The 27,267-nt window shown below is 50.5% G+C and overlaps 1 protein-coding gene and 1 pseudogene across 3 annotated transcripts in view; both read right to left on the bottom strand.

Annotated features, from left to right (window-relative positions):
- Positions 1–3,370: 3,370 nt before the first annotated feature.
- Positions 3,371–8,981, bottom strand: LOC117004870 (annotated as a pseudogene).
- Positions 8,982–9,319: 338 nt separating this feature from the next.
- POLE (DNA polymerase epsilon, catalytic subunit) overlaps positions 9,320–27,267 on the bottom strand; it is a 36,903-nt gene continuing 18,955 nt past the window's right edge. For 2 of the 3 annotated variants that reach the window (XM_033075832.2, XM_033075833.2), the window contains exons 25-48: positions 25,238–25,452; positions 24,880–24,982; positions 24,610–24,690; positions 24,414–24,536; positions 24,108–24,326; positions 23,589–23,798; positions 22,307–22,450; positions 21,854–21,994; positions 18,980–19,133; positions 18,793–18,899; positions 17,615–17,791; positions 16,999–17,222; positions 16,631–16,851; positions 15,820–16,024; positions 15,240–15,413; positions 14,851–14,976; positions 14,231–14,363; positions 13,956–14,136; positions 13,736–13,867; positions 13,438–13,631; positions 13,045–13,245; positions 12,632–12,757; positions 12,417–12,506; positions 9,320–12,255 (exon numbers count right to left, since the gene is read on the bottom strand). In XM_033075832.2, coding sequence (XP_032931723.1) covers positions 12,142–12,255; positions 12,417–12,506; positions 12,632–12,757; positions 13,045–13,245; positions 13,438–13,631; positions 13,736–13,867; positions 13,956–14,136; positions 14,231–14,363; positions 14,851–14,976; positions 15,240–15,413; positions 15,820–16,024; positions 16,631–16,851; positions 16,999–17,222; positions 17,615–17,791; positions 18,793–18,899; positions 18,980–19,133; positions 21,854–21,994; positions 22,307–22,450; positions 23,589–23,798; positions 24,108–24,326; positions 24,414–24,536; positions 24,610–24,690; positions 24,880–24,982; positions 25,238–25,452 — 3,795 coding nt within the window. In that variant the 3' untranslated portion in view covers positions 9,320–12,141. Of the gene's footprint in view, positions 12,256–12,416; positions 12,507–12,631; positions 12,758–13,044; positions 13,246–13,437; positions 13,632–13,735; positions 13,868–13,955; positions 14,137–14,230; positions 14,364–14,850; positions 14,977–15,239; positions 15,414–15,819; positions 16,025–16,630; positions 16,852–16,998; positions 17,223–17,614; positions 17,792–18,792; positions 18,900–18,979; positions 19,134–21,853; positions 21,995–22,306; positions 22,451–23,588; positions 23,799–24,107; positions 24,327–24,413; positions 24,537–24,609; positions 24,691–24,879; positions 24,983–25,237; positions 25,453–27,267 lie in introns of those variants that run through there. The other variant, XR_004419678.1, reaches the window with a different exon arrangement.

Below are 27,267 nucleotides of genomic sequence, written 5' to 3'. Positions count from 1 at the left end.
GATGCCACTTCTTCTGTCCTGCCCTGCCTTTGCAACACAAGCAGGACTCCAAAGGTAGCTAGTTCAGGTGCAAAGAACAAGGGGCACACAAGAAACTAATTAGCATTGCTGTCAGAGGTGGAAAATCTACCTTAAAAACAGCTCCAGCTTCCTATTGTGTCCCAGATGGGTGCTGGGATGGCCAGAGGCTCAGGGCTCCTTCTGCACTGCTGGTGGGGGTTTCTTCTCTGCAGAAAATGCCCAGAGCTCTAGGGTAAGGATTGGTGAGGAGGGAGGCAACAGCAGCTGGTCTGGGGATGTAATCCAAAGCCCTGTGGTCTGAAAGGGCTTTGGGAGTACAGACAAGTCCAAGACTAAGCAGAACCTTCCTTTGCCATCCTGCACCCCAGATACCAGGAGGCCCCTTGTGAGAGACTGAACTGTGAAGGGATGATGACTCAAAACATTCTCCCATTTGTGGAGATGCCAGGGTGCTTTGTTGATATGGAGGAGAGGTTTTGGATGTGTAATGGCCAATCTCTGATCTGATAATTACCTGTCTTGGGTGATGAGATCTTCCTAGTCTTGTCAGATTACAGTAATTTCACGACCATAAGGCGCACCTCCGGGAGTCAGCAAATTTCGCAACTTTGTACATTATATAAGGCGCACCGGACTATAAGGCACACTTTTTTTTTGCTGCGAAGATCTGTGCCGCGCGCAACGAAGTAATGAATTAGTAACAGAGTCCTGATCGTGGAGTTTACTGGCAGGTGCTTAATTTGCAAACATTTTTCACAGATTGGCATAGCCTTTAAACGCAGCCCCAAGCTCCCTCCCCATGCGTGGGACCCGGCTATTCCTGCCCGCCCCCGGATGGCGAGGCAGGGCTCGGGCCTGCCGCAGCTCGGGGCAGCCATGGCTCACACCTCAGGGTTGCTGCGGTTCAGGGTGGCTCAGGGCCGCCACGGCTCGCGGTGGCTTGGGGTTGCCCGCGGCTTGGGGCGGCTCAGGACTGCGGGCAGCTCGGGGCGCCTTGGGGTCAGGCGGGCTTGGACCGGTCCTGCTTTTCCCCTGCCGGGGCTGAGTGAGCCCAGATCGGCCTCGCTTTTCCCCCGACGGGGCCGGGTGGGCTCATATCGGTCCCGCTTTTCCCCCACTGGGGCTGTGCAGGCTCGGATCGGTCCCACTTTTCCCCTGCCGGGGCCGGGTGAGCTCAGATCGGCCACGCTTTTCCCCTGCTGGGGTTAGGCTGGCTTGGATCAGTCCTGCTTTTCCCCCACTGGTGCTGTGCGGGCTTGGATCGGCCCTGCCGCCCACCCCCTGCCGGGCTCGGGGCGGCTCGGAACCGCCCGCGGCTCGGGGGGGAGTGGGGCCGCCCGCTCCCTCTCTCCCCGTGCAGCAGCTGCTGGCTGGGGGCTGCCCCGGTCCACCCAGTCCCGCCCACCCCACGCGGCTCCTGCTGGCCGGGCGCTGCCTGCCTCCGTTCCCCCTCGCGGCTCGGCGCTCCCGTGGTGCTGCTCCCCGTCACGGCTTGGCTCACGGCTCACACTTCTGGGTTGGCAAATTTCGCAACTTTGTGCATTATATAAAGTGCACCGGACTATAAGGTGCACTTCCGGATTCGGACCAAAATTTTAGTCAAAAGGGTGCGCCTTATAGTCATGACATTACTGTACTGTAGATAACAACAAAAACCATATCTACTTGCCTGTGCAATACTTGCCTCTACTTGCCTCTACAATAAACCCCACCTGTGTATATTTACAAACACCAATCATTTGGTGTCATTTCACTCTAATCTGCCCCAAGGAATCTAATAATGAGAATCTGGGTTACCATTGCCTTTGGGGGTGAGTTGTAAAGCCCTGATCCAAAGACAGCTTTTGCTGCATAAATAAATCTATCAGAGAGAAGAGACCTCTCAGTCAAAGGGTAAACATACAAGGTCAGAGGAAATAAAAAGATGCAGTAAAGAAAGAAGAGGTAATTAGATTAGTATAAAAAAAAGTTGGAAGCTTCTGGAGGTAAGAATGATCAAAGGACAGACATTTACAATTGCTACCTTAAAATTATTATTTTATTTCTCCACTTTCTTTTTCCTTTCACTAACTGCAGCCTGTGATTTCCAGAGGACAGGCAAGGTTAAGGTACCTGCTTCCATCATTTTGGTTCACAGCCTGAAGAAATAACTGTATTTTCAGCTAAAGGCAGAAGCCAAAGAAACAGCATAGTTGGTCCACTTGGAAAGGGAGAAAAGCTTCCATCACCACCTGAATTTGCATTGGTAACAGGGGCTCACATTGGGAGGAGATGGGATGGAATTAAGCTGTGGGCTGTGGGATGCATGTGCAGAAGCACATGGCAGCACAGAGGGGCACACGGCAGCACAGAGGAGCACATGTCAGTATAGAGGGGCACATGGCAGCACAGAGGAGCACATGTCAGTATAGAGGAGCACATGGCAGCACAAAGAAGCACATGGCAGCACAAAGGAGCACATGGCAGTATAGAGGGGCACATGGCAGCACAGAGGAGCACATGGCAGTATAGAGGGGCACATGGCAGCACAGAGGAGCACATGGCAGCGCAAAGGAGCACATGGCAGCACAGAGGAGCACATGGCAGCACAGAAGGGCACATGGCAGTATAGAGGGGCACATGGCAGTATAGAGGAGCACATGGCAGCACAGAGGAGCACATGGCAGCACAGAGGGGCACATGGCAGCACAGAGGGGCACATGCAGTATAGAGGAGCACATGGCAGCACAGAGCCTTGCTTCCACCTGACTTTAGGAGGAGGAGGAGGAGGTGCCATGGTTGTCCTGGGGTGACGTTATGGTGGCTTGTATACCCAGTTGTGTGTTCTGTTTTAAGCGAAAGTCTGTTTTGTCTACTTATCAGTTGGCTCCCCTCCCCCATGTCTGTGCTTGGTAGGCTAGCTCTGCTGGCTCAGGCTGCCTCTGGCTGCTTGCGGCTTTTGCTTGCTCGCTTTGCTTTTGCTAGCTTTAGTTTTGCTTTTGCTTATTAGTTAGGCAGTCCAATCTCTTTCCTGGACTGTTTTTTGTTCTTTCCCCCTTTCCTTTCTGTATACCTTCTGAACCTGTTTGGACTGGACCTGGAACACCGAGGAACACTGGGATCCTGCAATTTGAGATCTGCAGCAGTCACTCTCAGCGCTGGAGACTGACGCTACCCACAGGAGAGATTTTCCTGAGTTTGTCACCCTCTCACACTGGTGAAAGAATTTTTTTGTCATCCGGGGTTGCTCATTTTCTTCTCTTGTGTTGGGGAGTGTTTGGTTTGATTAATAAACAGGTTTTTCCACTTTTTCCTCTGAGGAAATTCTTCCCGAACCCGGTGGTGGGGGGAGGAGTCTTGGGGGGTTTGTTTTTTTTCCTGGGGGCTCCTCTTGGAGGTTTTCCTTAAATTTGCCCTAAACTAGGACACTAGAGCCCTGCAGAGAGGAGCCTGCCAGAAGCTGACAGAAGGATGAACAGCATATGATTACCCAATAGGATATTTAGAAAGCATGTTGCTGACGTGACAACATGGGATAGGTCATGTAGTGAGAATTACCATGTAAGGAAATACTGTGCCTTGAAAAAGTTTATAAAACCAACTCATTTCTTTGAATAAATTATTCTGATTCCCTGCTGGTCTGGGTTCATGTCGTGGTCATTACAACTCACTGCCAATATGGCAGCACAAATGGCTTCTGGAAAGACAGCTTGGTTTGTTTTCAAAGACACCCTTTAGGCTGTGCTGCTGACACTCATTTGTGTTCTGGAAGCGTAAAAAAGCCATGTCCTGAACACGAGAGGGCTGGACATGGCCAGTTGCTGCATTATGACTGTGACAGAGGGGCCAGGGGTAGGAAGTGTGTAAATTTTCTGCCTCTAGACAGTTGCAGTGGTTATTTTCACTTTGATGTGTGAAATTATTTTTGTTGATGAAAATGAAGTTTGTGAAGATTGTGTGTTGAACATTTATATTAATGCTAATTACCCTAGCTAAGAGCTGACAACAGTTCCATCTCTTTCTAACAGAAGTCTTTCTTTGAAATCTAAAATGTCTCTGAAGCTTTTCTTTTCTGCTGGACTGGGGAAGACAGTCCTGGACAAGATCTTTGGACACAGTTGTTTGTTTACCCAGGTAAAGCCTTTGTCAAGATGTTCTTCACCTCCGAGTTTCTGAATGTGTAGATGAAGAGGTTTAGAAGTGGTGCTACAGCTGTGTTTAAGATGGTGACTGTTTTCATCCATTTCAATGAAGTTTTGAGGGATGGCTTGACATGGAGGAAGATGGTGGAGCAGTACCAAATAATTACTATCATGAGATGGGAAGAACAAGTGGAGGAAGATTTTTACCGGCTTTGAGCAGATAGGATCTTCAGTACAGTGGAGATGATAGAAATAAAGGAGGTCAGGAAAACAACACAGGAGCCAGGGATGACAATGGCGAACAGGACAAAGCACACCAGCTCAATGAGTGTGATATCTCTGCAGGAAAGAGTAATCCAGGAGGAGATGTCACAGAAGAAGTGGTTGATGACATTAGAGCCACAAAGAAAACCTGGAAATCAAACACAGCTGCTGAAATGACCAGGAAACCACCCACCCAAAACCCCACTGTCAGCCCCCTGGACAGAGTGCTGGTCATGATGCTGCTGAAGCTCAGGGGAAGGAAGAAATATTCCTTACAACCAAATGAGAGGACAAAGTACATCTGAAAGAGTGAAGGAAATGGACTGGCTTTGTGGCACAAGATTAGCCAGTGTCTTTGGGACGCAGGCAGTGGTGAACCAGACCTCCAGGAAGGCAAAATTTCAGAGAAAATAGTACATAGGGTGGTGGAGTTGATGGTAAGTACTCACAAGCACAGTGATACAGAGATTGCCCATGACTCAGGACATACACAGAGAGGAAGAAGACAAACAGGAATACTTGCAGTAGTTGAGAACTAGGGAATCCAGCCAGGATAAACTCCTTTACTTAAGTTGACTTCTGTTGCACATCCAGCCTGAAACAGCAAACCCCACAGAGTGCAGGGGCAGAGGCAGCTGTGGAGAAACATGACTTATGCCAGCATACAGATGGCATGTGTGCCTCAAAAGAGGAGGAGAGGTTTGACTACAGAGTGTAGTCAAATGCTAGCCAATCTGTGATGAGGAACGTCAGCAAGCAACTACTGGTCAGTGAGCTGGGGGGTAACTAACCATAGCCAATCAGGTTTTTACTAGGGTACACAAGTGCCCTGTAAGCCATTAAAGAGCTCTCTGCTGCACAAACCATCAGTGTTGTGTCCTGTCTCTGTCTCCCACTGTTGAAACATTGACTCACTCTCCGTTTGTCTCCAGGGGAACAGGCCAGCTTACTTTCAGAGCATAAATGTCACAGAGGGTGATACCTGCCCCAGCCTATCATGGCTTTCATATGAGATGGGACAATGATGTCTTCTTCATCGGAACTGGTCACAGTCAAGGCAGAGAAACAGGGGCTTCCAGGCTGCAGCTGGTTCCCTACCAAATCCTTTCCTGCTGCTGGCTAATGAATCATGTCTCAGCCTGGATTTCTGCTCACCAACCATGAGGACACATCAAGGACTGTGATGGAGGTAAATCAGCTCTTCATGGCTGTAATGAGCTGGGGAGAACCTGAGCAAGTTCAACATCTGCTCTCTAACAGACCAAGGTAAAGAAATTAAGAGAGAAACCATTCTCAGTATTCAACAATGACTATTCTCCCTGTGATAATTGATAAAAGATTTGTGTTAATCATAAAAGTATTGGGGTTTGTATAAACAAGAATACTAAGATCTGAAGTGAAGCATGAACACTAGATAGAGGAAAATATATGATTAAATCATTCTGTTTTAAATCCCCATGTTATGATTATTATGTTTTCTAAATAAGTTGTATCTACTACCAGTTTGTAAAATCACACTTTCTGATAGTCCGATAGATTTTGCAAAATCAGATTTCCTGCCTTTGTTTTATCAATGACTGCCTGTCTACAAAGAGCAGACTTCCCGATTTTTGCCGATTTTATCTACCAAGACCAGATGGTTATCTATCAGACTGAAAATTGCCCAGAGACTTTATGGATGTTTATTTCAGCCACCACTGCTTGCCTGGCAAAATTATGACAGCAAAGGAAGAAAAATTATTGATTACAATGAAAGACCATACTATAAGAAGAGGCTGCAAACCAAGGTTTGATGGAGCGTGAAGTGGGCAGTGACCCCTCACGTTTCCCCAGCACTGCTTGCTCCATCTATATAAAATAAAGCAATCTAAATTTTGCTGAATATCGAGACTTTTTGTTTCTCATTTATAACATCCCCCAGCCTTTCCTTAAGACAGCCTAAAATTGAAAGGGATTTCATTTAAGGTTTTGAAGATATGCTCCAAGAGAGAAGATAGGGAAAAAAAATCTCAGAAATCAGACAAAAATTAATATATTTGATCAGTTCAATTTTCAGTGCAGTTGGTAAAAGCTTGGCCAGAAAGAGACAGTTCTTTTCATGGCTGCAAAATTTCTCCCAACCTCCATTAGTTTGTATGCCTGCACACACCAACCCCTCAATTCCTCTCCTCTCCCTGCCTTTTAAACTGTACTCTATTGGCCTATTTTTAATCTGTTGACTGGAAGGTCTGGGACTGTGCTGTGAACTTCATCCAGGCAAGTGTACAAGTGGATGAAGCAGTGTTATTTAATTTCTTTGCCTAAACCCCTGGAGTCACTGTTTGCTGAGAATTACATTCTCCAATTATGGTGTCCTAAAATCAGGGGTTGTGTTTGTGCTGCTCATGGGAAACAGGAAGTTTTCCACTTCACTCTCCCAAGTGCTTTTTTTTTTTTGTCTGAATAACATGTGTTTGTCCAAGGGGTTTCCAGAATGGTGAAAAGGGTTGTGTTCACTTTCAGGAGTTCCCATCTCTGCCAGGGACTTGGAACAGAAGTCATTACAAATCTCTTAGATTTGACAAAGTTGCAGAGAATAAGGTTGCAAAATTGCAACAATAGTACAGAGTTTAATGGAAGACCTTTTAGAAGAGAAGGTAGCTTTACTCTAAAACTCAACTGAAGGAGAAAGAGTTTCTCTCACACACATTCCTTCTATCTTGCTCTCTAGTCTCAGGAAAGGTGTCTCCAAGGAAACTGCCCAACAGCCAGACCCCATGATACCAGCATTCACCTCGTCTGTGAGGGTTCCAGATCCCCTGTGCTGACATCCAAGATGAGGAATGCCAGGCTTCCCATCACTCCCACACTTCCTAGGCTGGCAGCCATATTCAGGTTTTGAGTCTCCCTTCTGCTACCTCTCAGGAGCTTTCTGAGAGGCACCTCTCTTAGAGGTTCTTGACTCCCATTTCTGAGACAGACTGGCTTTGCTGTTTTTTGCCTTCTTGTCTGGATGTATTATAATCCCAGTTCTTTCCCTTCCCAACATCAACACTTAATGGCTTGAGGATTTCTTCCAGTCTGAGACCAGACTGGTTATTCCCTGCCCCCACCCTCTATCCTTTCTTGTTCCATTACCTGGGTATACTGAGAAGCAGCACTTGACATGCAGGGATCTTTTGCTGGGCTGCTAATCTGGCTGCCATCAGCATGTGCTGCTTTTGGAAGTATTCTGCTTTTTGCTTTTCCTGATGCTTCCACAGCTGTACATGACCATTCCTTCAACCCTATGAGAAGCAAGCAATGCAAATAAAAAAGCACTATCCTGGTGATCAAGAAAAGAGATTTTGGCTCACTTGTTCAACTGTCTGTTTCTATGCAGTCATTGAAGCTTGAAATGATCAGTTTTCAGGGCCGATTTTCAGTGTTGATTTTGTCGTGATTTGGGGTAGATTTCACTGTGGAAACAGCTTGATGAAAGGCTGTTAAACACAATAGATGTCAGGCATGAGACAGCTTGAAGATGGGACTCACCTGTGTTTAGCCATCAAAACTTGATGCTGCCTGATCTTACAGCAACATGGTGGTTTCCATGGCTTGAAAACACTGTTCTATTTCTGAAACCTTACAGGGGAGACAGAAGCTGGAGGAAAGGTGTTTGCTCCCCAGGAAAGCCTCTGGTGAGGAAAGGTTCAGAGATCAAAGGATCCAGTGTCAGGGATTTCCAGTTGAGCAGCACCACTCCAGTTGTGGGGTCTGGTGAGTGGGGAATCACTCTGGGTATGGATGAATTTTCACACAAAGTAGGTGGGAACCTTCTCTTTGGGCCAGACTTCCAGTGACCTGCAAGGGAATACCCTTAGGACTGAGAGATACTGTTTTATCCTGAGAGTCATGTGAAGGGACCCTCTGAGGGTTGTCATGGTCTGTTAGGTCCTACTGCATCCCTAAAACTCTGCGTGTACCACAGGTAGAGCAGCAGTTCCTGGAGTGCTGTCCTGAGAGGAGGCTGTTGGGGTGCAACTCATGAGGAGGCCTGACCTGTTCACAGCCCTGAGAGCTTCTATTGCTGGCACCTCCAGAGGAGGGAGAGCTGCTTCCATATGTCACAGCCTTATTACTGCTCCCCTTTGGTGCTGGGTCAGTGCCCCCTGTGTACCCACCACCTTCTGCTAACCAGAGGGACCCTCTGGCTGAGGGGTGGCATAAAGGGTCACCCTTTGGGGTGTGACTTGCACCTGTGCCTGACCTGTCCCTGTCTGCCTCCATTCTGTCATCCAGAAGTTTGTGCCTCTGATTTTCTATTTTAACTTCCCTGTAGGGACACCTCTGTGTCTTGGAACAGCTTTATCACCATCAGCTCTCAGCAGACCTTGATAAAACATCCTTACACCACCTCACCCTCTACACCATGCGTGACTTACTCCCAAGAGTTTCAGAATGCAGGAACCGTGGTAAGCTTGTTCTTACCTGAAATTCTCCAGGCAAGAACAAGCTGTCTCCAACAGAGCCAGAGCCCAGATGGTAGGTGAGGCTGTCTTCTGGGAAGGGCTCTAGAGGAAGCCCTCCAAAGGGAATCATGGCTTTAATGAGCATGTTTCTTTGTCAGTTTAAGCTTGAGAAGTTAAATTGGTCTGCATCAAATGAGTGTGATCCATCTCTGCATCCCCTGGGGAATCTGACTGTCCCACGTGAGGTAGCACAACAGCCCCTGAGGCAAAGTAGTTTCTGGGCGGCCTGGAGCAAGCTTGCCTTGCTTTCCTGCACAGGCAACGAGGACAAAGCTGTAGCTGGTGAGATTGCCTCCGTCACTTACCTCTGTCAGAGCACAACAGAACACAGCCTGGGAAGATCCTGTGAGGGCTTCACTTGCAAGTTGTGCATCCATTGTGGAAAATAATTTTAGGGGATAAAGTAAATAATTTAATTAAATCTAAAGAAAAATATTTTTTATTTTAACTGGCACAGGTATTCTTTTAACTTTAAGAAAGCATCATGTCCTTTAAGCAAGTGGTCTTTTTTATTCATCATCTATCAGCAGTCCTGGTTCCCCAGGGGGTTGGCAAATGTGATGTCCTTCTATAAAAAGGATGACAAGGAGGATCTGGTTAACTCCAGGCCTGACCTTGGTGGCTGGGAAGGCTGTGCAGCAGATAGATTATCCTGAGTGCTTTGCTGGCAACAAGGGAACAGCCCAGGGGGAGAGGGGTGCAAGCTGGGCTTTTTAGCCAGGGAAGGGAGGTGGGATACTGCTTTTTATCATGCCAGTGTGCTCCCTTTACACAGCTGGCTCAGGCCAGTAAAACTCCCCCAGCCCTGGGAAAGTAGCAGGACATTCACACCATGGCCTGAGGGTTTTCATCCCTTCTGATGGGGTGTAACTGCCTCAACCACGCTGATGTAAGAGGAGGCTTTAATGCCTTAGGTATCATAAACCATCCAAGGTCCTTGAAGTGCTCCCAGACTCATTTCTGGGGCCTTCAACCAGAGGACTGTGCATGATGCACAATGTTGCATCACACAGAGGCAAGACACAGAGTCCTCCAAAAGAAAAACATCATCTTGGAGATCTCCGTGGGAGGAGTCTAGGGCTGCTACACATCACCAGAGGGCACTGTAAGAAGCAGGAGGAATCTTGGGTAGATCCCAGAAGAGAGAGATGAGAAATGAGAAATGGTCATCCCAGGTTGCTTTTCTTGGAGGAGCTTTGAGCTGCTAGTGGGTTCTCAGGGGACTAAAGCAGCTGTGTAAAGCTTTCAGGAGATGCCTGGGAGGAGTCTTGGGCAGGTCCTTGATGATACAGGACCCATGAACAGAGAAGAATCATCTTGGATACTTTCCCTGGAGAAAACCGGGGCTGCTATTTGGGATTTCTGGTGCTGTAATAAAAGACAGAAAGACTCCAGAAGATGCATGCATGGGAGGTGCTTCGTGTGGAACCTAGAAGATGCAATTTCCACAAAGAGAGAAAAATCATCTTGGGCAGCTTCCCTGGAGGAGTCTGGGGCTGCTGCCTGGGATATAAAGTGCCTAAATTAGAGATGAAAAGACTGGGAGATGCCTGGGAGAAGTTGCAGGGAGATTCAAACAAATACATTTTCATTCAAAAAGAGAAAAATTATCTCAGGTAGCTTCCTTGTAGGAGTCTGGGACTGCTACTCAGGATGTCAGGATTTATCAGTATTAGTGAAAAGACTATGAGATGCTTGGGAGGAGCCCCAGCTGGATCCTTGAACAGAGAGCTTCTACCAAAGCACAAAACATCACAGGCAGCTTCCCTGGAGTACTCTGGGTCTGCTGCCCGGGATTTAAGGTCTTGAAATCACAGATCCAAAAGCCCCAGGAGGTGACTGGGAGGAGTGCCCTCAGCTGCCCTGTGTATGACTTCACATCTAGACTCTTCACCATCCTCACAGCCTTCATTGGATGCTCTCTAATAGATTTACCATCTTCTGGTATTGAGGTGCCCAAAAGCTCCTGATGCCATAACCACAAGATGGCTTGCTGTGGTCTTGTACCCATTGAGATGCATGGCTGTGGAGGGCTCATGCCCTTTGGGATGCTGTGTTCATGGCACATGAGGGCTGATAGTCCCTGCTGCTGTGTGGGGTCAGTGTGATCATCAGCCGTAAATGCAAACTGCACCCAGTGCAGCCCATACTCTTCCTCCCACAGTCTCCACCCTGAAAGGACTTTGGCTTCCCTGGCTACAACTACAAGTGATGGCCCTGTCCCATCATCACAATGCCCATGGGTCTCCTCCTTAGATGGTTCCTCAGTGAAGAGACATGACTCTAGGGTTGCTCCAGCCCCACATCACACTGCACCACACCATTGCAAGTACCACCAAAGCAAGAAAGGGCACAGTGGCAGAGTGGATAATGCATCCTCTGCCTGAAACCATCAGTAGCCCCCAGTTCTGAGGGACCTGCTGCCTCCATGAGGAGCAGCACACATGGAAGAGTGGGACACGTCCTACAACCCACCTGCCACCACTGCCAGCCCCAGGCTGTAATAAACCTTGCCTAGGGCTGCTCACTGTGGTGAAATAGAGGAACATGGGTGTCAGAGTTGGTGGCTGTATTCCCATCCTCCAGACCCACAATGCCACGGAGGGAACATGCACGGCCTCCAGCCATGGGTTGCTGGTCCTGCTGCAGGGATGTGTATAGGCTCTCCTGCCCCCCACCTCACTGGGCAGACCCACTAATACCTTAACGAGAGCTGACAAGTGCTCAGGCCAAGCCTGCCCAAGCAAAGGGGAATTGCCCCACCACAGCCAGCTGCCCACAGGCAGGACCTCCTGGCAGGTGTGGGCAGCATCTCTGGGCACCGCCTGCCTCATTCTGGCAAGGATTGGGCTGAGGATGGGGTGAAGCCAGTGGTACCACAGCCATCAGTATGCCCCAGGCTATTGGTAGTACCACAGCCACTGGCACTCACAGCCCTTGGCTCCTCCCTCCCTAAAAATTGCACCTGCCTTCTACCACCCATTTATTTAAAGAAACTAAAAATTAAAACCACACCTGGGGCCAGCACAGACCTGTAGAGCCCAGCTCCAGCCACTGGAAACTCCCAAGTCCCCCATCGGGCAGCTGGTGGAAAAGACAACCCAGTCCCAAGCACAGCTCTCCCTCCCTTCCCTCACTGCAGGAGGGGTGTGCAGTATCTTTGGTCTGGCTCCTGATCAAGGGGGTCCAGTACCACTCTCCATGGATGTGAGAGCATGGAGTAGGCAGGAAGAACAGCCTGGGCTTCACTGCTGGAGCTGGAGGTTAGTGTGCAGCAGCCACTCAATGGTTTCCAGCAGGTAGGCCATGCCATAGTGCTGGGCGATGTTCTGGAAGACACTGACATGGTCCGTGAAGGCCTGGGGAGAAGAGAACAGGGAGGGAAGGATGGAGTGGCTGTGCAGGGCTGGCCAGAGGACAGCTCAACGGATGCCAGGGGATGTACAATTAGAGCAGAGGCAGAGGAGGCACAGGGCACCTTAGGGCCCCTCACTGAGCTGCTGGGCAGGTGTTGACGTACCTGGGAGGAGATGGTGGGGGCGAAGTCTCCAGCACAGCTGCAGTACACAGGCATGTGCGTCTCCTTCACGGCATGACACTTTTTGCACACCTGGAGGCCAAGGAGGTTCAGGTGGGTCAGGAGATGAGACCAAACCCCTCTGTCAGTGGCGAAGTGAATGTGTCCAGGCACAGACCACCACAGGAATGGGCAGAGCGGGGGATCCCTGTGCTTACCAGGTCCTGCAGCACGAAGGCCATCAGCTTCTTCTGCAGGGCTTCCACCAGCGCCATCTCAATGGCATCGATATTGTACTGCACATGGCAGTTGGGGCAGTGCCAGCCTGGCAGCACCAACCTGTCCTAGGGGTAAAGAGAGGGAGGTGATCACCGCAAGTCCCACGCACTGCAAGTCCCATGGTAGAACTTGTTTCTGGAGAGGACAGAACATAAGCCAAAGTCCTAGCATGCTCAGATCCATCATATGCAGCTAGAAAAGAACAGAAAACTGGCTTTAGGTGAGGACGATCATGGGCAGCAGAGAGAGCTGCAAAACAAAGGGGAGATAAAGAGAGGAAGTGGGTAAGATGATCAGCTGACCTCCAGCACTGCTGCACTGGGGCCTCTATTGTCCCTAGGAGAGGCCGTACCTGGGAAAGGGAAGGGTCCTTGCACAGGTCCAGGTCCCTGCAGAAGTTGCAGTTCCTGCAAATGACTTCAGGAAGCACATAGGAGCGGCAAGGGTCCTGAAACTGGGCTGCTTCTGAGAACTCGCCCACCTCAATGAGGCGCAGCAGGTCCCGGCGTAGTTTGTTCACCTGGTTGGTTATGTTGGCATCCAGGGAGAGGACCTGCAAGGATAAAAACCAGGTAAGCCTAGCAGCAGAAACTGTTCTCAGCAGGACAGTTCGGAGCTGTGACCCTCATATGGATTTAGGGCACAGTAAACTGGTTGTAGATCCCTCCTGCAGCAATGGACAAGGACCAGAATTTCATTCAGACCCCAATCCATCAGCCAAGGGGCCTGACCAACCCCCCCTGACCTTGCAAACATATTTGATGAACTCCAAAGCTGGGTTGTTGAGTGGCAGGTAGGAGCCAGGCAGGACTGGGAACATGTCTGAGGGCTCTGTGGCATTCCGGGAACCAGCCATCTTCTTCTGGATCTTCTGGGTGATGGTGAAGAAGCTCTGGGTGAGCTCATTGGCCACATAATCTTGTGAGAAGGTGATCATGCCTAAGGGGATGAAGCAGAGAGTGAACTGATTGGTGGCACATTGGGCAAGCAAGGTGGGTGGCTCTCTGCCTGCAAACAAGGCTGCCCTGGGGCTTGGCACTCACCAGGCATGGCCCTTAGCTCCCCCAGAGCCTCCTGGGACACCTGGCTAGTGCTCCTCCTCTTGATGGGGGTGCTCCCAGGGGTGTTACGCCGCAGCTCCTCCTTCATGCTGTGGTACACAGCCACGATGTAGGCTGGGAAGACATAGGCAAGGCTCCAGCTCCTACCCAGAGCTGGCACTGGGGGGGCACAATGACCTCAGCATCTCCCCATACTGCTCACCTGATACAATCATCAAGAAGTAGTTCTGGCAGGAGCCGGCCTGGGGCAGGAACTGCGCGATGTTCCAGCTGTTCTCCAGCAGCTCCTCCACATCTGGCTCCCCTTCCTCCTCTTCTTCTTCCCTTGCCACATCCTCCTCTTCCTCACTCTCCTCCTCCTCCTGTCTCTTGCTGGTGTCCTTCTGGGGGGTCCCAGCAATGCCATACCAGTCCATCATGCCCAGCCAACACCTCCCTGCTCCGCTCCCAAGGGACAGGGTGCTCCCCATGTCTTACCTCCCCACAGTGGATGCGAGAATCCACTTTTCCCTTGATACCTCCATAATTTGCTGGGTCCATCCAGAGCAGGAACTCCCAGCAGCGGGAGAAGGAGATGGTCAGAGAGTGGAAGATCTCCTTGGAGTGGATGCTGAAGGGAGGAAACTCTAGTCAGTCCCTGTAAATATCATCTCTTCTCCATGGGACACTGTGAGGAGGTGGTACTGGCCAGGAGAGAGGGGTGCCCCCTTTCCCACTGGACTCCTGCCAGGAATCCCAATGGAAGTCATGCCCAAGGACACTTGGCTCTCTGCTGTTGTGTCAAGCTGCGTATACCACAGTTGGGATGCAGCCAGCCAGCCAGGGGACAAGTTGCTGGGCATCTCAGGCTCTCCTGGAGCTCTCTTCAGGATTGAATCCTATGAGTATACTTGGAATACTGCCTATAGAGGGCAGCTAGGGACAGATCACTACTCCAGGCATGACAGCAAGAGAACTGGGAAGCCTTGTCCCTTCAGTAGCTTTGCCAAAAAAAGTAATAAATTCAGTTCCGAGATGCATCAGAAGGCAAAAAGTCAGGGCCTTGAGCCCTGCCCCAATCCCACCATCCAGGAGCCTCATCTCCAGGCGCACTCCACCTGTTGATGATGTATTCCATGTAGCTGATGGCATCCTCAATGCGCCGCTTCTTGGTGCACAGGATGATGCGGTTGAAGTTGGCGTAGACCACAGAAGAGCCCAGGCGCTTGAACTCAGCTACAAGCCTGCAGCAGGGCACAGAGTGGGGTCAGTGGGTGGGAAAGCAATGCCAGAGGGGTAGACGTGGCCCAAAAAGGATGCGCTGATCCATCAGCTTGGAGTCAACATGCAGCAACAGTGGGCAAGGGAAGTCACCCAAAGAGGATGAGAGGTCCCTCCTACTGCCCCACTTTCCTGAAGGATCACTGGGGTGCCAGCATCCTGGTCACTAACATCACACCTCTCCATTCCCCATCCACCAGTCTGCGACACTTCAGACCTCACTTACTGCAGGAAAAGCTTCTTCATCATGTTGTGGAGTGTGCGGTGCAGTGCCGGGTCATAGAGCAGGGAGGAAGGAGAACGGAGCCAGCGGTAAAAGTGAATGACCTGGTTGTCTGCATAGACGTTGTGATATTGCGTAATTTCCTTCACCCAGCTCACCACCATGCTCTTCAAAATCCTGCCAGGGGGCAGAGACCAACATGACCCCACCAGCCAGCAACAACCCCTTCTTCCTTCCTGACAGGGATGTGTTTACAAACACACTAGAGGATTTAGAACAGAAACTACCTTGTTCAGCCCTCAGCACATGATCTGTGCCTCTATAACCTGGTGGAGCATGAACAAAGGAGAAAGCAATATCCCCACACATCTGCTGGCTGAGGCACCAGACAGCTCTGAGGATCTTCCAGTGTGCTGGGGAAGATCCCTGCCATGCACTTGAGGCCTGGATTTATACTTAGAGCACCCTACATGCCCTACTGCTGGAGAAAGGCAAAAGCCAGGAGGGAATGAAGCAGAACCTGAAGGGGACCTGCCAGCATGGAGACCACCTGCTCTACCTCCTGCTGTTTCTCAAGCCACACCTGAAAGCGTTGGAGCAGAGAGCAGTCTCATCATAGCTGGCTGGGATGTTGGCAGCTTGGTTCCCTGTCACCATGTCCTCCAGGGATGCCTGCTGAATCACATCAAAGCTAATGCTCATGCTGGAGCCTCCTTCCATGTCATTCACGTGGTGGGACTGCAGCACAGTATTCACAGCCAGGCTCTGGATGTCCAGCTCCAGACACACTAAGAGCAAACACAGCTGTCAGCAGGGAGGCAGGGAAAGGACTAGGAACACCCTCTCTGCTGCTGGCAGAAGTGCTTTTCACAGGTACAGGGTGATCTAATCTATAGGTGCTACTGCACTCAGAGGGCAGATGCTTTCATAGGCATGACTGGACCTTCATAGGTGTTGATTGAGCCTTGTCTTTCAACGAGACTTGGACCCTCTGGGGACCACCAGTTTTCCTGAAGGCTGCAACAGTGGACCTCAGAAGAACTCATTACACTAAAGCTGCCTAAGCGAGACCTGTCCCAGCATCACCAGTGATGACCAAGTGAGCTTTCCTTGGGCTGACAACATTGCAGGTGGTCTGCCAAGTGCTGCTGTCATTGGTCACTGGTAAAAAAATCCCTATTTTGATGCCTGTACATGTAAAAGGTGAGCCTTCCCTGCTCCAGGACATGCCTCATGCCATCCATTTTCCCCATACCCATGCTGAAACCCAAAAGCTGCTGGTTACAACTGTCACCACAGAGACTCTTTGGGGACTGCATCCACCCCTCTGCAGGACTTACAGAGCAGGATCCAGCTCTGCCCCATTCTGTGCTACCACCCTCCTCCCTCTTCACCTGTGGAGTAGCAGCCAGGGTTGTTGATCTCAACTGAGGCTCTCTCATCAAACTCCATGACCAGGCGGTTGTCATCAGCCTCCTTCCCCCCCAGGTCGGGGCGGGCCGTGGGGGACAGCCACAGCAGGTGGTTGTGACGACAAAGGTGGCGTGAGAAGAACAGGTCAGAGCCGAAGGTGGAGATGTCATCAGGGAGGTTCCCAATGGGGATGTGGTAGTACCTGAGGCACAGAGACATCAGTAGTCATTGGCGTGAGCATGGCTGCAGGAAAAACAGAAACCCTGACCATCCCCTCAAGGGATTAGGCAGCTTCTGTGCTCCTACTGAGAGCATGGCAGCCTCAGGGGAACATGGCCACCCTGTGTACCTGCTCATCTCAAAAGCCTGGGAGAGGCAGGTGTCTAGGTTGAGGTAGTGGCGAATCATGCGGCGGGCAGCATGCCGCTGCCAGTCCAGGACGGAGTAGCTGATGTCATCTACCAGCCGGATGGGGACCAAAGGGAACTCCTCAATGGTGGGGATCCCACTTGCCAGCCGTTTCAGGTCCCAGTTGGACTGCACAGCCACCAATGTGGGGCCCCGGCGCTCGTCCTGCACCCAGGAGAAAGAGACGTGCTAGTGCACCTCTCACTTGCTCACCACTCACTTCTCACCAGGAAGCTGGTGGTGTTAGGTGCCCCATCCCCACAGTAGGTCCCATGGCCCTGGGATAGCACACCCCAGCATTCCTGAAGCACCCACCCACCTCCAACACCACCAGCTCCCCAGCTGAGTGCAGGGATGGAATGAGATCCTGAGGTGGGCCTTGCTGCTGGCACTGCCCCAAGTAAGCCCTCCACAAGCGAAACAAGCATCCACTTCTTGACCTTGGGTCCAGCAGTTACATGCAGGTGCTCTTGGAACTAGTACACCAGTGCCTTCCACACCATCCTTCCCTTAGTCCCAAAGGTCCCACTGAGACCTTCCCCACACCTTCATCTCACCTTGTAGCCCAAGAGCAGTCGCTGGACACTTCTGTAGATGGCCTTGGGGTCGGTCTCAGCACGCACCTCAAAGGTGTGTTTGTCTGGGGGCAACAGCTCCTCACCCACCTTTTCCAGCAGAGCCGCGCGCTCCACTGAGAACAAGGTGGTGAGGTTTGGCATCTGGTTGCTGCGTACCTGGATGCAAGAGGGATCAGGTCAGAGCCAGGGGAGAGTGACCCTGGGATGTGCAGTGCAGGGATGTGAGATGTATGGAGAAACCTGCTGCCTGGCCGTACCAGGGAATGGTCTGGGGTGGAAGGGACCTTTAAAGGTTGTCTAGTCCAACCCCCTGCCACAGACAGGGATAATACACAATCTCAGAATTGTTTAGGTTGGAAAACACCTTTATGATCAAGTCCAGCTGGTCACCCAACACTGCCAAGGCCACCACTGAACCATGTCTCCAAGTGCCATATCCTCTTATCTTTTAAATCCCTCCAGGGATGGTGACTCCACCACTATCCTGGGCATCACTCCATCACTGCACCACTATCCTGGGCAGCTGTGCCAAGGCTTGACAACTGTTTTGGTGAAGTTTTTCCTAATATACATCCTAGACCTCCCCTGGTGCAACCTGAAGTCAACTAGACCAGTTTGCTCCAGGTCCCACCCAATCCAGCCAGAGCTTTGCAGGTAAACCTGTGCCAGGGCCTCACCACCATCACAGGGAATAACTTCCTCCCAATATCCCTAATCCTGCCCCTCTGGTAGTGGGAAGCCATTCCCCGTTGTTCCCTTGTCCAAAGTTCCTTTCTAGCTCTCTTTAGACACTGGAAGGGGCTTCTAAGCTCCCTCTGGAGCCTTCTCTTCTCCTGGTTGAACACCTCCAGTTCTCCCAGCCTATGTCCAAAGCAAATATGCTCCAGCCTTCCTCAGAACATCTTTGTGGCCTCCTATAAACTTGCTTCAGCAGCTCCATGTCCTTCCTATATTGCAAACCCCAGGGCAGGAGGCAACTCTGCATGTGGGGTCTCACCTGAGCAATGCAGAGGGGCAGAATTCCTCCCTTCCCTGCTGCCCATGCTGTGGGGATCAGTCCAGGACATGGGGGGGTTTCTGGGCTGTCACAGCACATAGCCAGGGCATGTCCTGCCATCAGCACCCCCAATTTCCCACTCTCCACAATGCTCCCTTACCTTATCTAGCACAAAGACGGCAGCCTTGCGCTGTGAGGGGATGAAGAGGCCCAGGAGTGCCTTGCTGCCCTGGGAGCTGTGGTACAGGTAGATGTGGCGAATGCTTCCTGGGGACACAGAGCACAGAACATCACTGGTGCCCATGGATGCCAGGTGCCCCAGGGGACCCTCTCCCAGGATTCCTCACCTGGCTCCAGGTAAGTGAACTGGGCCAGTGAGCGCATCTCCAGGTGCTCAATGTTGAAGGTTTCAGCCTCTCGGCCTGCCAGGTGCCGGACGAGCTGCCTGCTGACCATGCACACGCAGCCCAGGTGGATGAGGGCACGGAAGAGCAGTGGCACCTGGAATGATGGGGAGATGTGATGGAACAACTGCTACTAAGCTCTTCTTGGGCGTTGCAGACCTAGAATAACCCAGATTAAAACCCACAGGTAGCACATACCTGAGATGCCTTGGAATGAGTTTGGTATTACTGGCCTTGCTAAAGGTACAGAACAGGTATCTAAAAATATACATCTTCCTTTCCAGGCCCAGATCCTTCCCTACTTTGGAGGATATATGGAGCAATATTTGGGCAATCTTGCTGCTCTGCAACTTGCGGTTTGTCACTCTCAGGCAGGGGTTCCATTTGAACCTCCAGACAATTGACATGGTGGGAGATTCACCACAGATGCATCCTGTTTTATTAACCCTGTAGCTGTCAAATCTACTGCTGCAGGAGACTCCTGAAGGCTTGCTGAGGAACCTGGTCCCAAACTAGTGAGAAGTAACAAACATTTCTTGCCTGATTGCTCTTCCCTTGTGCTAGTTTTAGTTGTAGAGGCCCCTCACATCTCTTCAGCAAGATGAAGCATTCCCATCTAAGTTCTGTCCCCAAGGACAAACTGTTCCCTCCCTTGCATCCTTCTGTTACTCCTGCTGCATTTTTTGCGATCATGATCAGAACTGCATTGCTGATGTTTAAAGATCAAGATAGATCTTCTCTTGCTGAGATCAGCGTCCATCTGGGTAAATTGTGTCTCGGGGGGTGAAAACTCCACAACCCCTTGGGCAACCTGCTCAAAGATATTTGTGGAATTTTTTTCTGACATTTGCACAGAATTTTCACATTTTAGGTTGTGCCATTCTTTCCTGGGCACCAGAGCAGAGCCTGGCTCTTCTCCACTCTTTGCATTGAGCAGGTCCCCTGAGCCTCTTCTGTGCTGCACAGTCCAACTCAACCTCGTCTCAGATGACAGATGCTGCTACCCCACGGCTACCTAAATTCCTTCATATCTTTAAAACTTCTCCATACCCTTTGTTTTACTTCAGCTAATCATTTTAATTTCCCCTTAACTTCTTGATTTTTCACTTTCCTACTTATTAAACACTACTAGAGTGGAGAGGACTCAGGCTTTCCTAGAGGATGGTCTATAGATATAAAGACTTCGGGTACATGCCAGTCACTTTGGACAAGTAATCTTGTAGTAATTTCATGATTACAAACCGCACCTGATTATAAGTTGCACCTCTGGGTGTCGGCAATGTTTAGGTCTTTGTCCATATATAAGCCGCACCGGATTATTAGCCGCACTTTCATTCGCAGTGAGAATCCGCGTGCAACTTTCACAAAGTTGCCGATTAGTAACAGAATTGCGGGATAGCGGAGTTTACTGGCTCAGCCCTGCTCAGGGCGGCCGCCGGGGAGCGGCCCTGGCCCTGCTCATTGCTGCCACCTGGGAGCGACGCCCCTGGCCGCTGCCGCTGGGAAGAGAGGGAGCGGTGTGCCCGGCCACTGCCCCATCGCCCGGGGCCAGGGAGCGCTGCTGCTGCCCTGCCACCGGGGCCAGGCGGGCTCCAGCTCGGGACTGCTGTGGGCTCACATTTCCGGGTTGGCAAATTTCTGAAATTTCCATATATTGGCCGCTCTGGATTACTAGCCGCACTTCCGGGTTGGGACCAAAACTTTAGTCAAAATGCTGCGGCTTATAATCTTGAAATTACTGTAAGTTTTGGGTACTGCTTACTAAACCTCAGTATGGTTTGGTGGTCACCATTTTCAATTGCTGATGGCATATATGGTTCAACCTTTTACATCACCACAGGATTTCACAGCCTCCACATAATCATTAGGAATTGTGCCTTGCCTTGAGAGATCTGTCTTCAAATTTTTCAAAAGCAGAAACTTACGGTGAATAAAAAAGTTTTCTTTAACTATGTCGCACTGGAATACTTCATAGGTTATACTAGTAACTTCAGCAGCAAAAGTACCCCAACTCTGTGATGATCTTTTTGCCCTTGAAGTCTCCTGCACCTCAGAAAGCATTTCATAGACAGTAGCACCTCTGTTCACAGCAAAGCTTGTCCTCCTCAGGACTTCCCATCCATAATGACCCTACAGTGCATTTCAGTACCAAATTCACCTGCCTTTATGCTTTCTTTAACTCCACTCTTACAATGATGTGGTCTGTTCTGCCACTTCCATATAGGCCAGGTCTTTTCACTACAATATCTTAGTTAAATTCCTGTCATCAGGTTTTTATCTGCTTGACAAACCAATATCCTCACTGGAAGCAAGCAATTCAGGTTCCCACCTTCATTTTCAGCACTGGCAAATTGAATTTTAGCCTCCTTGCTTTCTACAGGATTTCTTTTAGGTTGTTCTGGCTCTTCCTGAACTTCCAAGTTATATGCTGTTCTTTTTTTCTAAAGGTTTTACAACCTTGTTTTAGAGGACATGGCACTCGGACACTCAGACCTATGTATCACTCCACATATTTTGGGTTTTCCCCCAGCTTTACTCCAGATACCCCTTCTCCTTCCTGGTCCAATACTAGCAGGCTGGCTCTAGATTAGTTTAGAGGAAGCTCTCCATTTCTTTCCCCAAAGTTTCCTAACTCCAAATAAACCGAAGTCTCTTTCTTGACATACTGTAACCCATGTGCTGATACTCAGTCAGCATTTCTGTCCATATAATCGTAACTCCCAGTTTCCTGGACAGCGTCCAGGGCCTTGGATCTTTAGTGTCTCACTGGAATTCAGATTAACAAGCTACTGCTCAGCAACCCTTTAAGACAAGCACCTGTGTCTCATACACTCCCTCGATGTCTGGAGCAGAGAGGTCCGCGTTGATTTCGTTAATGTGCTCTTGATACATGTCTTCAGGAACAGAGTATTCGTATAAGTTGTAAACTAAGTTTGAGCGGGGCAGGATCCTGTTTACCTGCCAAGGTAAGGGACAGGATTATTGGGGGACATCCCACCATATGACATCACTGCCAGGATCCAGGCTAGCTCCTGGTGCTCCCTCCTAAGGAAATCAGTGGGTTATGCTCATGCACATTATAAATTCCCATAACAGAAAACTTGATTTCCAGGCAGGCTGGGATTAGCAGAGGGACTGGGGCCTGGATGAGGAATATCCATGGGGTAGAAGAATGAGGTGTTGCATGGCAGATGCTTTTAAGTGGAGGTGAAGTGTCTTACCACCTAAGTGCAAGCAGCTGTTTCCCCTTCCAGAGGGGCAGGTCCTCACCTTCCTGTAGGCTGTTCCCTCCTCAGGCTTTGGGATGCGCTGGTTCACATAGAAGACACGGGGGATGCTCAGCTTGATGCAGTGCAGGTCACTCCCTATCACTGCCCACAGCCGGAACAGCCCAGGCTGGCTGGTCTCAGCGATCTGTAGGACATGGGGTAGGAGGTCAGTTAGGAGATCCAACATGCCCTCAGTGCTTACATCTACACTACAGAGCACTCTGGGGATCTGGTTAACTGGTGGCTAAAAACAAAGCAGGGGGCTTAGAGAGTCGTCAATTTTAGCTCTGCAGTCCCTGTGTCCTGCTACTGTCCCAGGGTACCATGAAGAAAACTCTGCCTCAGGCTTGGACAACTATCTCCAGGGAATGTCTTCCAAGTCACTCTGAAGTCCTGGATATGCAGCTCTGAGACCTTTCTGGAGGATGAATTGGGTGACAGAGGCTGGGCTAGGTGGCCTCACATAACAAATGTTTATAAAAACACCTGGATGACACCACCCCACCTCTTCATTTGTACATCGTCTGCTTCTAGGCACCACTGAAATCCCACATTGAATGTGGGGCTCCTCAACACAGGACACAGACATACTGAATGGAGTGAAGGGGCACAAGGAGGAAGAAGGGATGGGAACATCTTTCATATCAGGAAAAGCTGGCAGAACTGGGACTGTGCATCCCAGAGCAGATAAAGCTCAGATGGTTCTCATTCACATATATATGCCCAAAGGGAAATGCAGAGAGGACAGAACCCGACTCTTCCCAGTGGTGCCCAGTGGCAGGACCAGACATCATGGGAACAAAGCAGAATGCAGGAGGGTCCCTCTGAATGTCAGAAACTTTTTCCCTGCAAAGGTAAACCTGGTCCAGGTTGCCCATGGAAGTTGTGCACTCCTCATCCTTGGAGATATTCCAGGACACGGTCCTGGGACCCCAGCTCTGGTGGCCCTGACTGAGCAGGATGTGGGACCAGTGGGACATGAGAGCAGCCTCAGTGGATGTTTTTGCCTTTCTGTGACTGTGGAGTGCTGCCTATGGCCTGAGCTAGAGCTGCCTCACCAGCAGATCTACCCACACATCCGAGAATCATCAAGAATGACTCTGTAGGCACCTGTTTCCATCAAGATGTGTGTGAGTCTGAGGTTCTGCAGCCCTTCCTGGGCTCCCCAGGGCTAACACTTAGATGGGGTACGTCAGGGTTCCTAAACTTCACCGTTTGACCACAGAGTGTAAATGTGAGGCTTGTGCCCCAGACTGCCCTGTGGTAGGTCCCCTCCCTGGTACCTGCACGATCTGCCAGGGCAAGTCCAGGATGCTGCGCGCTGTCCGGCGCAGGTAACTGCCCAGCCCTTTGGAGAGGGCATCACGGACTGCTCCTCCACATGCCACCACCCCACCGTCCTCCAGCCGCTGCCTCTTCCGCCGCTCCTGCCGCTGCCGAGCCTGCAGCTCCCACTTCTTCTGGTGGAAACGCAGCCAGACCAGATGCTCCTCCTGAGTGGGGTGACAGCAAGCATGAAATCAGCAAAGGCTTCCCAGCCCCACAGCATCACACTATGCAGCCCCCAGCCCTCCAGCCCCCAGTCCCATATCGTGTCCCTGCCCCAGCTTCGAAGCTACCACCCCCCTTTTCTCTATCAGTGGTTGCTTTTCTGTCTCCTGGTTATATTTCCCATTGTATCCCAGAGCCATGTGTGTCCAGAGTGCTTTGGAAAACCCACAGCTTGCTCCTGGAAGCACCCAAGCTGCTTGGATGGATGACTACAGTCCTAGGGCATCCCCTGCACAATCTGCTTCACCTACCTTGTTAGTGCCAAGGGGTGGAGGTGGTCCCAGGATCTCCCGCCACGACTGGGACAGCTCCACATCCTGGGACAGCTGTTGGCTTTCCTCTGCTGCAGGGATGCGCTTCCGCTTGTTTGCAATGGGAACCAGTGGCTGAGGGATCTTGACAGCCCTAAAGTCCTCTATGTCACCCACCTGTGAGCTGGGTGTCCCCTCCACAGGCCGGCTGGCAAGAACCTGAGAGAGCAAGGAGAACCCAAGGATGGGAGCTGCAAGAGAAAAGCCCCACTGGTACAGCTAGCACCTTCCCCTCATCCTCTTTACCTGTTTCTTGCCTTCTGAAACAAAGAGCTCATTGATTTTTTTCTGTTTATACACATCATTCTTCTCCAGGAGTTTCTTATGAAGCCAGTCTGGGTGTCGGACCCGTGGCACTGGGTTCTTTACCTGCAGAGTAGCTCCAAATCACACTGAGTCCCCAGCAAAAATCCTTCCTCCTGCCAACCCCACTGCCCCATACCTGCTGCAGGGCTGCAGGAATGGTGATGATTTTCTGGATGGTGCTGCTCAGTCTCTCAATGTAGTAGTCCCAGTCCAGGATCTGGGAAGAGGGCAGAGCTTGGGCAGTGAAGAAATCCAAGCAGAACAGACATACGATCAAACATGCAAGTAGCACCTCCACCCCAGCCCCCTGCTTTGTGAGCACAGGAAGCTACTACCCAGGCTGTGTCTCCAAAAGGACAAGCCCTTGTCCCACATGCAAGGTTATCTGAAGGGATGCCTCACTCACCGCACGGATGTTGAAGTCCTGCAGTGAGGGGCTCTTCAGCCATTTTCGGAGGTAGTGTTTACGCACACTGGGCTCAGCTTGGAAGATGGCAAGAGGGATGGCCCTGGGGAAGGTAGGGAATCAATATCCTAGCACCCCACAATCTACTTTCCCAGCCTGTGGAGATCCTTCAGGCTCCTTCTAAACTCCCGCGAAGCCACTGGGTTGTACAGTGTTACTCACTGCCCTGCTCATGGCTTGCGCTGGATTCAGGTGATCACCTGGCCATGCATTCCAGTTCGCTCCCTTCCTGCTACCTGCCCATCCCCTCTTGGCTTCTCCCAAGGCCAGAAGCCCTGGCCCCTCCAGATGACGTTACCTCTCAGTGACTGGAGACCCTTCTGGTTTCTTGGAAATGATGAAGCGACAGCTCAGCCCTGCATCCTTCACCATCTGGTCCCCCAAAAACTCTGCCAGGCGCTTGGCAGTGCTGATGGAGGTGGACTTCTGCTCCCCGTAGTCCTCCAGTTTACGTGACATGGACCGGTTCTCTGAGATGAGCTCAAACAGCTCTGAATCAGGCATGTTGGCAGCCTGAAAGACAGGGAAAAGTCCAAAGTTAGCAAGAATGAATCAAACTTTGCTGCTGTCAGGAACAGGGAGCATCACACACAGTTGATGTGTCTCTTTACAGGGAGCCTGGGAATTGCTTGCTGGTGCAGCTGCCAGTGGGATCTATAGAAAAGAGGGAGTGTGGGTTTCTGGCTTGCAACAATTTGTGCCATGGCTGGGCTGTGGCAGCACAGCTTTGTGTTGTGCATGTAAAGTCAGCCTTACCAAGAATTTGTTGCAAAACAGCATCACAAAAGGAACAACTGTAGAGGACCAGAACTAAACATGTTTTGTCTCAAACATTCTGAGTATTGCTACAAGACAGGTGTGATTGGAGGAGAAGGTCCCATGGAGGTGTGGCAGTGCTGTTCTGAGCCAATTCCCTGCCACACCTCATGCTTAGTCCCCTCAGCAACACACATCCAGGAGAAGGGCTGGCTGTGCATGAAAGGGAACAAATGGGTACCCCTCTCTCTTTTCTTTTTATCCTCTCTTTCTCTTCTACTTCCTTTGTCTCATTGTGTGCCCCAGCTCTGGACCATCCATGTGGCATGACCAAAGCAAGACCAACACAGATATTCTTTGTTTTCTTCCCTTGCTTTGCCCGAGCAAAGCAGGGCCGTCATATTCTACTTCATACTTTGTATTGAACCCTGTTGTGCAAGCGGGGAGCTTGTGTAAAGGTATGCTGTGGCTTGTTAGCCAGGACCTTTGAGTAGTGATGCAGTGGCCAATGTGCCAGCACCTTTGTGTGATGGTGTGTTGCAGCCAGTACCCTTAAATCCTGGTGATCTATGGTGGCTTGTGAGCCAGTGCCTCTTGAGGTGCTTGTGTTGGGAGTTGAGAACTTATTGAAGTGTTCCGTACAAAATTAAGGGCTTGTTTGCTTCCACTCTTGAAGTCTATTGTAAGAATTGGCTTGTTGACTAACACTTTTTGAGTTTAAGCAGTGGGCTGGTTGCTGGAGTTACAGCAACTGTACAATAAAACATAGCAGTTCCTGACATGTGACTAGTGTCTTTGTTCAACCTGAAAAGAATTTGTGATGAAGATCACGCCCCCGGACCAGCAGGTCATGACAACGACCCAGTTAGACTCTTGTTCCCTCCCACCCCCTTGTGTTGCATCTGTCTTTGCTTGGGGTGATAGCAAGTCAAGAGGCAGGATGGGCCTTTGCTGGGGTTTTCACAGAGATGTTTACTTCAGCCACGCATGTGCATCGTCCATGGCTCAGAGAACAAAGGCTAGATACTTTGTGAGGGTCCAGGTTAAGTAGCTGGGGTGAGCAGGGCAGGGAAGAAGCATCAGAGACCAATTACCAGGGGACATGGGGGTGTTTCAAGAGTGGATTTAGGGTAGAGGGCCAGTAGGGTGGGAGTGACCAGAGACTGAGGGACAGGGAGAGGGGCACTGGGCTGACCTAGGGAACAGAACAGGAATTGCTTTGGCCAGATAGAACAGGATTGTTATCAAGAGAAGGCAGAGAGAGGCCTCTCATTTTCCCTAATTGGGAATGCCTTTCAGAGTTTCCACACCCTTGTATAAGAATCACAGAATGATTCTCACAGAATGATTCTCACAGAATCATGAGGAGACCTCTAATATTACCAAGTCAAACCAGCAGTACCAAAGCCACCACTAACCCGTGTACCCAAGTGTCACATGCATACAGCTTTTAAATTCCTCCAGGGATACGGACTCCACCACTGCCATGGGCAGCCAGCCTGTGTCAGAGCCGGACAACCCTTTTGGAAATGAAATTTTCTTTATTACTCAACCTAAACCTCCCCTGCTGCA

This window comes from Catharus ustulatus, chromosome 18 (assembly GCF_009819885.2).
Source record: "Catharus ustulatus isolate bCatUst1 chromosome 18, bCatUst1.pri.v2, whole genome shotgun sequence".
In the NCBI taxonomy this organism is placed as follows: Eukaryota; Metazoa; Chordata; class Aves; order Passeriformes; family Turdidae; genus Catharus; species Catharus ustulatus.
This window is presented reverse-complemented; position numbering and strand designations above follow the sequence as displayed.